The sequence below is a fragment of the Artemia franciscana genome, chromosome 20, assembly GCF_032884065.1.
Source record: "Artemia franciscana chromosome 20, ASM3288406v1, whole genome shotgun sequence".
Taxonomy (NCBI): domain Eukaryota; kingdom Metazoa; phylum Arthropoda; class Branchiopoda; order Anostraca; family Artemiidae; genus Artemia; species Artemia franciscana.
The window spans coordinates 8,360,635-8,374,400 of NC_088882.1; the positions used below are offsets into that span (position 1 = coordinate 8,360,635).

Sequence of the window (13,766 nt, forward strand, 5' to 3'; positions counted from 1 at the left end):
CTTAGTTTTTTTTTAGTTTTTTACCATTTTTCTTTTTCGAATTACTTTTATCTATTGTCAAAATATTTCGAAATATTTATGCAATTTCCAGTTTTTACATTCTAGTTTGTTTTCTTTTATATATATAGAAGATATAATCTAGCGTAACGGACAGACAACTTATTTTTATATATATAGATATATATATATATATATATATATATATATATATATATATATATATATATATATATATATATATATATATATATATATATATATATATATATATATATGTATATATATCTATATATATAGAAATAAGTTGTTTGTCTGTCTGTCGACTGACGTCATGTTTGTGTGTCGACTGACGTCATGTTTGTCGACTGACGTCATTATAAGGATTGAGCTGTATGTCGTCATGAAGTTGTTTGTCGTCTGACGTCATGTTTGTCGACTAACGAAACTACAGACCGGGACACCGGGACACAAATGACGTGTTATGTCTGTTATAACGTAATAGAGGCAACAATCTTGACAGGGCCTTTTGAGGGTGAGGCTTTTCTTATTCCACGCATTCTCATGATTCCAATGGATCCGCCTTTTCAACCTAAAAGATTGCAATTCCCAATTTGATTAGCATATTTAGTTTTCAGTCCAGAACCACTAAAGCTATTATGTAAATATCAAAAATATTTATGTTGTCTGAGCAATAATTTTTAGTTTTTATTTCAAAATAGAAAATTACCTGACAATTTTAGAATTATATCTATCTATATATATAAAAATAAGTTGTCTGTCTGTGGATCAGGTGACGTCATGTTTCTGTGTCGACTGGCGTCATGAAGTTAGTTGTCGTCATTTTTGCTATGACGGTGACGTCATTAAAGATATTTAAGACATATATGTTCACGTAGAAATCTATTAATGTTTAAGTTTAAAATGACTGATGAACTTACAATGGCAAAAGCCGATGAAGATGCTCAAAGAGTCTATGCCAAAAAACTTGCTGCTGATAGAGAAAGTCAGAAAAGAAAGCGTGCCGAGGAATCAAAAGAACAGCAAGGAAACAGGCTCGAGGCTAAAGAACGCAAAACCGCGCAGTTAGATGAAGATCCACCTGGACAGCGAGAGTCAAAACATATCAAAACTGAAAATGATAGCGATGATGATTGGGTTTGGGATCTTGACTTGGATAAGGTCATCAGTGCCTACCAGATTTTAGTTAAAAAAACAAAGGTTCGGCGATATGTATTTCATAGTGAAGCTGGAAAATAAAGAAGAAAAAGAAAACTGAAAAAAGAAAAAATGTAAAAAACTAAAAAATACTAAAAAGAAAAAACACTCAAAGAGAAATTACAGACCGGGACACAAATGACAACCGGGACAGAGGGAATATAAATAACGACCGGGACACTCAAGGAGAAATTACAGACTGGGATACCGGGACACAAACGACGACCGGGACACAGGCAATATAAATGACGACCAGGACACAGGTATTTAAGAATATTGTTCAAAGACAAATTTTTAATTGTAAGAAGACCGTTGAAAGAGAAATCTCTAATTGTAAAATGACTGAAGAACCTAGAATGGCAACACCCGAGGAAGCTGCTCAAAACGAATGTATTCACGCCGAAGTAGCTGAGTTGGTAAAGCGTTTTCAACCTAAAAGATTGCAATTCCCAATTTGATTAGCATATTTAGTTTTCAGTCCAGAACCACTAAAGCTATTATGTAAATATCAAAAATATTTATGTTGTCTGAGCAATAATTTTTAGTTTTTATTTCAAAATAGAAAATTACCTGACAATTTTAGAATTATATCTATCTATATATATAAAAATAAGTTGTCTGTCTGTGGATCAGGTGACGTCATGTTTCTGTGTCGACTGGCGTCATGAAGTTAGTTGTCGTCATTTTTGCTATGACGGTGACGTCATTAAAGATATTTAAGACATATATGTTCACGTAGAAATCTATTAATGTTTAAGTTTAAAATGACTGATGAACTTACAATGGCAAAAGCCGATGAAGATTCTCAAAGAGTCTATGCCAAAAAACTTGCTGCTGATAGAGAAAGTCAGAAGAGAAAGCGTGCCGAGGAATCAAAAGAACAGCAAGGAAACAGGCTTGAGGCTAAAGAACGCAAAACCGCGCAGTTAGATGAAGATCCACCTGGACAGCGAGAGTCAAAACATATCAAAACTGAAAATGATAGCGATGATGATTGGGTTTGGGATTTTGACTTGGATAAGGTCATTAATGCCTACCAGATTTTAGTCAAAAAACAAAGGTTCGGCGATATGTATTTCATAGTGAAGCTGAAAAATAAAGAAGAAAAAGAAAACTGAAAAAAGAAAAAATGTAAAAAACTAAAAAATACTAAAAAGAAAAAACACTCAAAGAGAAATTACAGACCGGGACACAAATGACGACCGGGACAGAGGGAATATAAATAACGACCGGGACACTCAAGGAGAAATTACAGACTGGGATACCGGGACACAAATGACGACCGGGACACAGGCAATATAAATGACGACCAGGACACAGGTATTTAAGAATATCGTTCAAAGACAAATTTTTAATTGTAAGAAGACCGTTGAAAGAGAAATTTCTAATTGTAAAATGACTGAAGAACCTACAATGGCAACACCCGAGGAAGCTGCTCAAAACGAATGTATTCACGCTGAAGTAGCTGAGTTGGTAAAGCGTTATGTTTCAGGTTCTAGGTCCGAGAGGCTCCAGGTTTGAACCTTGGCTTTAGCATTAATACAAAAGAAGAAAAAAACTAAAAAAGGTAAAAACTACAAAAAAACTAAAAAAAAATATATATATATATTCATATATATCATCTTTTCCACAAAAATAATAATTTAGTGCTTCTGCTTAAAAACAGCAATCGAATTGATGCCTCCTGATACGCAACTATCAACAAAGTGGCAATCGTTGTGGTCGGTGATCAGTTCTTACCTCGAGATAATATTCTTTATAGGCGAAACAATCAGTTGACAAGAATTGCTTAAACTCATCGATGCTACGATGCCCTACAATATCCTGACGAATATAAATGACGCCCGGGACACTCAAATAGAAATCACAGACTGGGACACCGGGACACAAATGACGACGGGGACACAGGGAAATGACGACCCGGACACAGGGACACAACTACAACGGGGACGCCGGGGGGCACAGTGGGATATATAAATGACGACGGCTACAAAGGAAATGGTCGATTAGCAATCACCATCAACAAAGCTCAAGGGCAATCAGTAGAATCATGAGGTATAGATCTGAATACGGATTGTTTTCCCATGGACCATTATGCGTTGCATGTTCAAGAGTCGGTAAACCTGACAATCTATTTATATGCACAGACGATGGGACAGCAAAGAATGTTGTATATTCGCAAGTTTTACGTAGTTAAAAACATATATATATATATATATATATATATATATATATATATATATATATATATATATATATATATATATATATATATATGTCCCACCTGTGAATATATATATATATATATATATATATATATATATATATATATATATATATATATATATATATATATATATATATATATATATATATATATATATATATATATATATAGCGCCCCCACCAACTAGGTGTTGGGGTGGCGCGAAGCGCCACCCCAACAGCTAGTATATATATAAAAATAAGTTGTCTGATTGTCAGGTGACGTCATGTTTCTATGTCGACTGACGTCATGAAGTTAGTTGTCGTCATTTTTGCTATGACGGTGACGTCATTAATGGTATTTAAGACATGCGTTCACGGAAAAATGTTTAATTGTAAAATGACTGAAGAACCTACAATGGCAACAGCCGAGGAAGCTGCTCAAAGAGTCTATGCCAAAAAACTATCTGCTGATAGAGAAAGTAGAATCACAACAGCAAGAAAACAGGCTTGCGGCTAAAGAACGCAAAACCGCGCAGTTAGATGAAAATCCACCTGGAAAGCGAGAGTCAAAACATATCAAAACTGAAAATGATAGCGATGATGATTGGGTTTGGGATATTGACTTGGACAAGGTCATCAATGCCTACCAGATTTAAGTTAAAAAACAAAGGTTCGGCGATATGTACTTCATAGTGACGCTGAAAAATAAAGAAGAAAAAAAACTGAAAAAAGTAAAAAACTAAAAAAAACTAAAAAGAAAAAACACTCAAAGATAAATTACAGACCGGGACACAAATGACGACCGACACAGAGGGAATATAAATGACGACCAGGAACCTCAACGAAAAATTACAGACTGGGACACCCGGACACAAATCACGACCGGGAATATAAATGACGACCGGGACGCAGGGATACAACTACAACGGGGACGCCAGGGTTACAGGCGGGATATATAATTGACGACTGAGACACAGGGATTCTTTGAATAGAAATTACAGACCGGGACACCGAGACACAAATGACGACCGGGACACTGGGACGCAGGGAATATAAATGACGACCGGAACACTCAAAGAGAAAATACAAACTGGGACACCAGGACACAAATGACGACCGACACAGGTTGACGAGGACACAGGGAATATAAATGCTATTTATATGCAGAGACAATGGGACAGCGAAGAATGTTGTATATTCGCATGTTTTACGTAGTTAAAAATATATATTTATATCTATCTCTATTCACAGGTGGGACACAGGGACACAGCTACAATGGCGCGTAACTAATATGGCGCGTAACGACTTACGCGCGCGGGGGGGCTTGGGGGGGCTGCGTGAAGTGCCCCACCAACTAGGTGTTGGGGTGGTGCGAACCGAGTTGTGTGTATGCATGTTTGTTTGTTTGTAAAAAGAGCGTTTGCATATGACGTCATTATTAGTACATAAGGCTTTGTATATGCACAGACATATAAATATAAATGCTATTTATATGCACAGACAATGGGACAGCGAAGAATGTTGTATATTCGCATGTTTTACGTAGTTAAAAATATATATTTATATCTATCTCTATTCACAGGTGGGACACATGGACACAGCTACAATGGCGCGTAACTATTATGGCGCGTAACGACACAAGGAATGCTCGATTAGCAATCAGGGACACAGGGAAACAACGACAACGGAGACACCGGGGGGCACAGGGGGATATATAAATGACGACGGGGACACAGGGAATGTTCGATTAGCAATCACCGTCAACAAAGCTCAAGGGCAATCATTAGAATAATAAGGTATAGATCTGAATACAGATTGTTTTTTCCATGGACAATTATTTGTTGCATGTTCAAGAGTCGGTAAACCTGACAATCTATTTATATGCACAGACAATGGGACAGCCAAGAATGTTGTATATTCGCAAGTCTCACGTAGCTAAAAATATATTTATATCTATCAATATTCACAGGTGGGACACAGGGACACAACTACAATGGTGCGTAACCAATATGGCGCGTAACGACTTACTCGCCCGTGGGGGCTTGGGGGGGAGCGCGAAGCGCCCCCATAAACGTATATATATATATATATATATATATATATATATATATATATATATATATATATCTATATATATAAAAATAAGTTGTCTGTCTGTGGATGTGTGGATGGATGTGTGGATGGATGTGTCAGGTGACGTCACCTGAAAAAACTGGATTAGGTGACGTCAAAACTGAAAAAACTAAAAAAAGGCAAAAACTACAAAAAAAACTAAAAACTAATAAAAAAAATAAAAAAGCTAAAAAACTAAAAAAACTATAAAGGTAAAAACCAATAAAAAACTAAAAAAAAAACTGAAAAAACTAAAAAAAAGGCAAAAACTACAAAAAAAAACTAAAAACTAATAAAAAAAGTAAAAAAGCTAAAAAACTAAAAAAACTAAAAAAACTAAAAAAAGGTAAAAAACTAAAAAAATAAAAAATAAAAAAAAACTAAAAAAAAGGAAAAAACTGAAAAATAAGCTAAAATAAAGGTAAAAACCAATAAAAAACTAAAAAAAAAAGGAAAAAACTAATAAATGACGACACTCAAAGAGAAAGCGACCAGGACAAAAAACTAAAAAAAAAGGCAAAAACTACAAAAAAACTAAAAACTAATAAAAAAAATAAAAAAGCTAAAAAACTAAAAAAACTAAAAAAAGGTAAAAAACTAAAAAAACTAAAAACTAAAAAAAAACTAAAAAAGGTAAAAACTAAAAGAACTAAAAAAGAAAAAAATAAATGACGACACTCAAAGAGAAAGCGACCAGGACAAAAGGAATGTTCGATTAGCAATCAACAAAGCACCGGGACACAGGGAGTATAAATGACGACCAGGACACAAGTAAAAAAAAAAATTAACAAAACTAAAAAGAAGGTAAAAACTACAAAAAAACTAAAAAGAAAAAAAAACTAAAAACTAATAAAAAAACTAAAAAATCTAAAAATCTAAATAAACTAAAAAAGAAAAAAAAAGGAAAAAAATAAAGGAGAAAAACAAAACTAAAAAACGAATGTATATACAGACCGGTACACCGGGATACAAATGACGACCGGGACACAGGGAATATAAATAACGACCGGGACACAGGGACACAACTACAACGGGGACACCGGGGGAAACAGGGGGATATAAATGACGACCGGGACAAAAAAACTAAAAAGAAATAAAAACTAAAAACTAATAAAAAAAACTAAAAAATCTAAAAATCTAAATAAGCTAAAAAAGAAAAAAAAAGGAAAAAAATAAAGGAGAAAAACAAAACTAAAAAACGAATGTATATACAGACCGGGACACCGGGATACAAATGATGACCGGGACCCGGGACACAGGGAATATAAATGACGACCGGGACACAGGGACACAACTACAACGGGGACACCGGGGGAAACAGGGGGATAACCTGACAATCTATTTATATGCAAAGACAATGGGACAGCAAAGAATGTTGTATATTCGCAAGTTTTACGTAGTTAAAACCATATATATATATATATATCTATATTCACAGGTGGGACATAGGGACACAACTACAATGGCGCGTAACTATTATGGCGCGTAACGACTTACGCGCGCGGGGGGGCTTGGGGGGGGCGCGAAGCGCCCCCACCAACTAGGTGTATATATATATATATATATATATATATATATATATATATATTTATATATATACTAGCTGTTGGGGTGGCGCGAAGCGCCACCCCAACACCTAGTTGGTGGGGCGCTTCGCGCCCCCCAAGCCCCCCCGCGCGCGTAAGTCGTTACGCGCCATATTAGTTAAGCGCCATTGTAGTTGTGTCCCTGTGTCCCACCTGTGAATATAGATAGATTTATATATGTGTTTCAAACTAAGTAAAAATTGCGAACATACAACATTCTTGGCTTTCCCATTGTCTGTGCATATACAAAGCCGTATGTACTAATAATGACGTCATATGCAAACGCTCTTTTACAAACAAACAAACATGCATACGTACAACTCGTTTTTATATAGATAGATAGATAGATAGATACAATACAAATTATATTCATATTCATTTATATTCCCTATGTCCCGGTGTCCCGGTCGTCATTTGTGTCCCGATGTTCCGGTTTGTAATTTCGTCAGTCGACAAACATGACGTCAGTCAATATTTATATATATATATATATATATATATATATATATATATATATATATATATATATATATATATATATATATATATATTATATATATATATATATATATATATATATATATATATATATATATATATATATATATAGATAGATAGATAGATGTCCCGGTGTCCCGGTCGTCATTTGTGTCCCAATGTCCCGGTCTGTAATTTCTTCAGTCGACAAACATGACGTCAGTCGACACACAAACATGACGTCACTTGACAGACCCACAGACAACTTATTTTTATATATATAGATAGATATAGATAGATGGATATCAAAATTTCATTTTTTAGAGTTTTGGCTACTATTGAGCCGGATCACTCTTTACTACAGTTCGTTACCGTGAACTGTTTGAAGACAAGATTGGAAAAAATTTTCTAAATATAGCCTTACTTTCCCTTAGCCTCAAACATTGATTTAATATTTGTAACTTTATCTTTTTCTCCAACACAGTCAAAAATTAAACCTAAATCACCGATCAACGACTTGAATGTGGGTCTTTTCTTGGAGTCAACACTTAAACAGTTTGTTGCTACATTATATAGATTTTTCAAATTTACATCATCTGGGATGCTACTTTCAAACTTTTCAGTATCGATACATTTTTGGGGGGTATAGTATAACTTTAGGTTTTCCAACGGTTTATGACGAAGTAACTCAATAAGAATAGCTCCAAAGGAATAAACATCACTAGACTGATCATACTCCTTACCATCAATAGTTTCTGGTGCTGTCCTAGGAAAGTCTTTCACCACTCCAAATTTAGCTTTCTTTTCTCTATTGGGAATAACACAAGCTAATCGTAAATTAGACACCACTGCAACTTCATTAGCCTTCAAAAGGATATTGGCGCTGCTAAGATTCCTGAGAATGATATTCGCTTCATGTAAGCAGTACATTCCTGAAGCTATATCTCTTGCAATCGCTACACGTTGTGAAAGGGACAATTGCTCATTACTTTCAAGCCTTTCTTTCAAAGTTCCAGGGCAATACTCAAAAACATGCTGCTCACCGTGTCCTATTACGCTCAAGGATGTTGATCCTAAATACTTCACAATGTTTTTGACATATTTATCCTTAACCCTTCGCAGCAACTCAACTTCCTTTTCAAAAGCTTCCCTATCATGACCACGGAACGCCTTAATAGCAACATCTTTTCCCTTATAAGAAGCCTTGTATACGCTCGCATAGACACCTGGGCTGATTCTCACAACATTGGAAAAATCACTTTCCTGAAGTACGCTACTATGATTGGAACTCATTATATCTATGTGTATGTATATTTATGAGCCATATGATCGCACATCAAGTAGTTTAAACCTAACAGAAAACAAAAGTGATTTTGAAATTTTCAGGTATTCTTCTAGTTTAAATTATAAAGTTAAAATTATTTATCAGACATCATAAATATTTTTGCAGTTTACATAGTAGCTTTAGCGTTTCGATAACAAAACTAAATAACATTTAAATAACGTTAGTTTTAAAATTTCATTTTTAGATACTTTTAAGTTTATTCTATTAACAGTCGAGTTATACTTACTAAGATATAGTAACTTTGAACTAAGAGATGAAATAAAATTGTTTATTTCAGAAATTGCCACCAATTATTCTAGTTTCTATTCAAAAATCAGATTTTGTTGTTAAAACCCTGAAAAACATTGAATTAAACAGATCCCCTGTAAAAACTTTTTAATAGTTGCTTTTATCATATTAAAATGCGAACTAGAATAAAATAAAATGATCTTGTGGGAAGACAAACGTGCATAAATATTGCATTAAATTATTATGTCTTATGTAACGTAATAAGTAAAATTAATTTTAAAAGTTTCAGGTATTTTTGTAGTTTTGATTTTATTATTATTATTATTATTATTAAAATTATTGCTCAGGCACCATAAATATTTTTTTCAATTTACAGAATAACTTTAGCGCATCTGAACTGAGAAATAAAAAAACAAATTTTTTTTCTACGGAAATAAAGCACAACGTTATAGAGATAAGTGCTATAGGAGTCGAGCCAAAACAAGCTGGGTTCCAGGAGGCAAACATATGTTAGTAACATTTCTGCTAGATCTATACAACAAGTGATTTTTTTTTTTGAAATTATTTTTGATAATTATAAAAGGTTTTTAATCACATCAATTTTTTTTCAAATAAGCCATAAAATAGCTCTCTGTGATTTTCTGGTGTCGAACCAGCTGAGGCGAAAAAAAAAACGGGAAAAAATGTAACCGACGCAGAATATTGCAGTTGTAGCCGCTTTTCTAGATTTTCAAACCAATATATTTTCTTTGTTGTTCAGGCCAAGGGACAGTTAGTTTACTATATAGGGGTATTGGAGAAGGCTGTCCTAATAGTTTACATGTATCTGATCTGACTCCAGTTTTAGGAGTTAGGGGCTATCTTGTTTCTGCTATGGGACGGGAGCGTTTCTTGCTTGGTTGTCAACTACCACTGCAACCCGGATAATGTTCGTAAGAGCATTAATAACATTGTTCATTAATAACATTGTTCATTAATAACATTGTTCATTAATGTTCATTAATAACATGTTGTTCCTATTCGTAATAGTTGCTACCTACCGCTGCAAACCGACTGATTCTATTAGTATACTTTGTATTTTCTATTCTGGCTCTATTTTTAGGAGGTATGGGCTAGTGTATTTCTTAGTATTGGAGGCGATCGTCTCTTACTTGGTTGCAAGCTACCGCTGCAACCCAGATATAATTGAGAGTTTCCTAATATAATTATTTTTAATGTATTAGCGAATTTATTATCATTTCTTATATGTAGCTTATTTTTCATAAGTCTTCGATGTCACAATGGTAAGCATACCTGCTTGTAACGTGGGTCTTAAACTTAAATCCTTTATGTAAAATGGTGAGTCAAATTTTTTGGACCAAACAAAAAACAAAACTAATTTAAAAGGTCTTTGGTACTTTTCTGGTTTTAATTAAAAACTTAAAACTATTGCTCCGAAACCAATTTTTTTTTTTTGCACTTCGCAGCTATAATAAATTATTTTATTTAAAATTTTCAGGAACTAATCTAGTTCGGTGTGACAAATCAGACTTTTCTTCAAATCCTAAATCCTGAGAGACTGTATTTTAAATAAATATGTCTGCATGCTTTTTATGATAGTAACATAACAAAATTAAAAATTTTGAGTATCTTTATTGCTTGAATTTAGAAATTCAAATTTTTGCTCTGACAACATAAATATCTTTGCATTTTGGAGCTATATGAAATTAAATACTTAAATTTTCAGGAACAAATCCAGTTTCAGTTGACAAATAAGAATTTTTGTTAAAGTCCTAGAAGAATTACTGTATCTATATATATAAAAATAAGTTGTCTGTGTGTGTGTGTGTGTCGAGTGACATCATGTTTGTGTGTCGACTGACGTGATGTTTGTCGACTGACGTCATTATAAGGATTGAGCTGTATGCGTCATGAAGTTGTTTGTCGACTGACGTCATGTTTGTCAACTGATGAAATTACATACCGGAACACAAATGACGACCGGGACACAGGGAATATAAATGACGACCGGGAACCTCAAAGAGTAATTACAGACTGGGACACCCGGACACAAATCACGACCGGGACACAGGAAATATAAATGACGATCGGGACACAGGGACACAACTACAACGGGGACGCCGGGGGCACAGGCGGGATATATAAATGACGACCGGGACACAGGGATTGTTCGAACAGAAATTACAGACCGGGACACCGGGACACAAATGACGACCAGGACACCGGGACACAGGGAATATAAATGACGACCTGGACACAGGAACACATCATTAGAATAATGAGGTATAGATCTGAATACGGATTGTTTTTCCCATGGACAATTATATGTTGCATGTTCAAGAGTCAGTAAACCTGACAATCTATTTATATGCACAGACAATGGGACATATATATCTATCCCTATTCACAGGTGGGACACAGGGACAAAACTACAATGGCGCGTAACTAATATGGCGCGTAACGACTTACGCGCGCGGGGGGCTTGGGAGGTGCGAAGCGCCACCCCAACAACTAGTTTTACATAAATATATCTACATGATTTTTATAAAATAAACAGAACTAATTTTTAAATTTTTAGGTATTTTTCTTGTTTGAATTAAAAAATTAAAATTATTGCTCTGACACCATAAATATTTTTGTGGTTTGCTCTAAATAACATTATTTTATTTAAAATATTCAAGACTTTCAGAAAATTCAGATTTTTATTTTTTTTTTCCTTTTTAGTTTTTTAGTTTTCTTTTTCAGTTTTTTCTGTTTTAGTTTTTTCTCCTTTTTAAGTTTTTCTTTTTAAGTTTTTTTCTTTTTTTTTCTTTTTTCAATTTTTTCTTTTTTTAAAAAAAAGAAGAAACGAAGCAAAGTACTGTAATAAAAGCTTCCTTATATTGCAAAATATTTTATCACAATTTTAATGTAATTTTATTTTATTTTTAGCGTTGTCGAGTGATAGCCATGAGAGGAAAATTTTCAAGTAATTTAACCCGTAGTCAACCTGCGTGTGTTCCCCAGCGAGAACCTCCAACAGGTACGACTCTAGTTCGGCATTTGTGAAGGGACACACATGCACGGAAAGGTGTAGCATAAATGGCAGACAGTAACAACGGCAATCAAAGGGATAAAACTAACCCTTGACTGGGCTGCCCACTTAATTCAACAATCTGGCTCGGCTTTTTTCTACAATTGGCCATGACTTTGACTTTTCCCACAACTATTCCCTCTTTTTTAAATTCAAAAATCAACGGTTTTTGAGAGGGAAAAGTTGTGGGAAAAGTCAAAGTCATGGCCAATTGTAGAAAAAAGCCAAGACAGATTGTTGAATTAAGTGGGCAGCCCAGTCAAGGGTTAATTTTATCCCTTTGATTGCCGTTGTTACTGTCTGGTTGAATTTTGAATTTAAAAAAGAGGGAATAGTTGTGGGAAAGGTCAAAGTCATGGCAAATTGTAGAAAAATTGCAAAAATTGCAATTTTATTGTAATTTAATATTTTAATGTAGATTGGATCTACTAAAACTTCTACGGTAGGGCTCGCTGATATACTGAATCTAACAAGCTATTTTGGCTATTGCACTTGCTTTTTTGGGGGTGTTTGCAACAGGATGAAATACACCTGCCACGCGTTACTTTAGCGCTACGCATCAAATATTCTTACAATTACCAGTTTTTTACTTTTTAAACAGTTTAATATAATTTTATAAGTGCCTCAATTTTCGCTTTTGAAAATTACTGAAATGAAAAGTTTCTTATATTGCAAAATATTTAATTACAATTTTGAAGTAATTTTATTTTATTGCAATTTTATTGTAATTTAATTATTGTATTTTTAATGTAATGTATTTTAATGCAATTTTTATGTAATTTTAGTTCTTATTTTGTAAAATTTTGTATATCTGTGTTTTTTGTTTTTTTTTTTAGTTTCTCTGTTAGTTTTTTTTATAATAGATACAAACAGATACAAAAAGATACAAACATATAATAGATACAAAAAGATGTCGTATATGCAGAAATTCGCAGTCACACCCACTTTCCTTCATTTTAAAGTCAATTGGTGTTCAAGCCAAGAGACTGTTAGTTAAAAATTTCCCCTTGAAACAAAACAAAAAAAAACAAGACATTTGGCTTTTAAATGTTTACAAAACCAAACATTTCAAAATGTCTTTAATTTTTTCCCCTTTAAAAAAATCAGGTTTCGAGCAGCTTCAGTTTGAAGAAGGTACTCCATTACATAAGTAAGTAATGATACTCTTTCAAGCAAAGATATTGTAAAAACGGGACGTGAGCCAATTTTGCAGGTGGCTGATAATCGGTAAATCAGGTTTTTCTTAAACGGCAAACTGCTTTGCCACTTAGGTATCAAAGTTCATTGAAATACTCTTGATCGTAATATTAATTTTGTGAATTTCTGCTACAACTGCTAAAATGGAAAATTGAAGAGCTTTAATAATTGTTTCTTACACTTAATAGATTAAAAAACTGAAAATTGGAAAAATATCTCGCTCTAATAACTCTCAGGGATTTGCTCTTTCTTGAGAGATTACGAGTCAGTTTCGTTTGTCAGTGCACAATGTTTTTTTATGTCCATTTTGATGACTATTTCGTTA

General features: G+C 33.9%; 1 protein-coding gene across 1 annotated transcript; it reads right to left on the bottom strand.

Annotated features, from left to right (window-relative positions):
- Positions 1–8,018: 8,018 nt before the first annotated feature.
- On the bottom strand, positions 8,019–8,891 carry LOC136040339 (uncharacterized). Its single transcript, XM_065724580.1, has one exon. The coding sequence runs from the start codon at positions 8,889–8,891 to the stop codon at positions 8,019–8,021; it is 873 nt and encodes a 290-aa protein (XP_065580652.1).
- Positions 8,892–13,766: the final 4,875 nt, after the last annotated feature.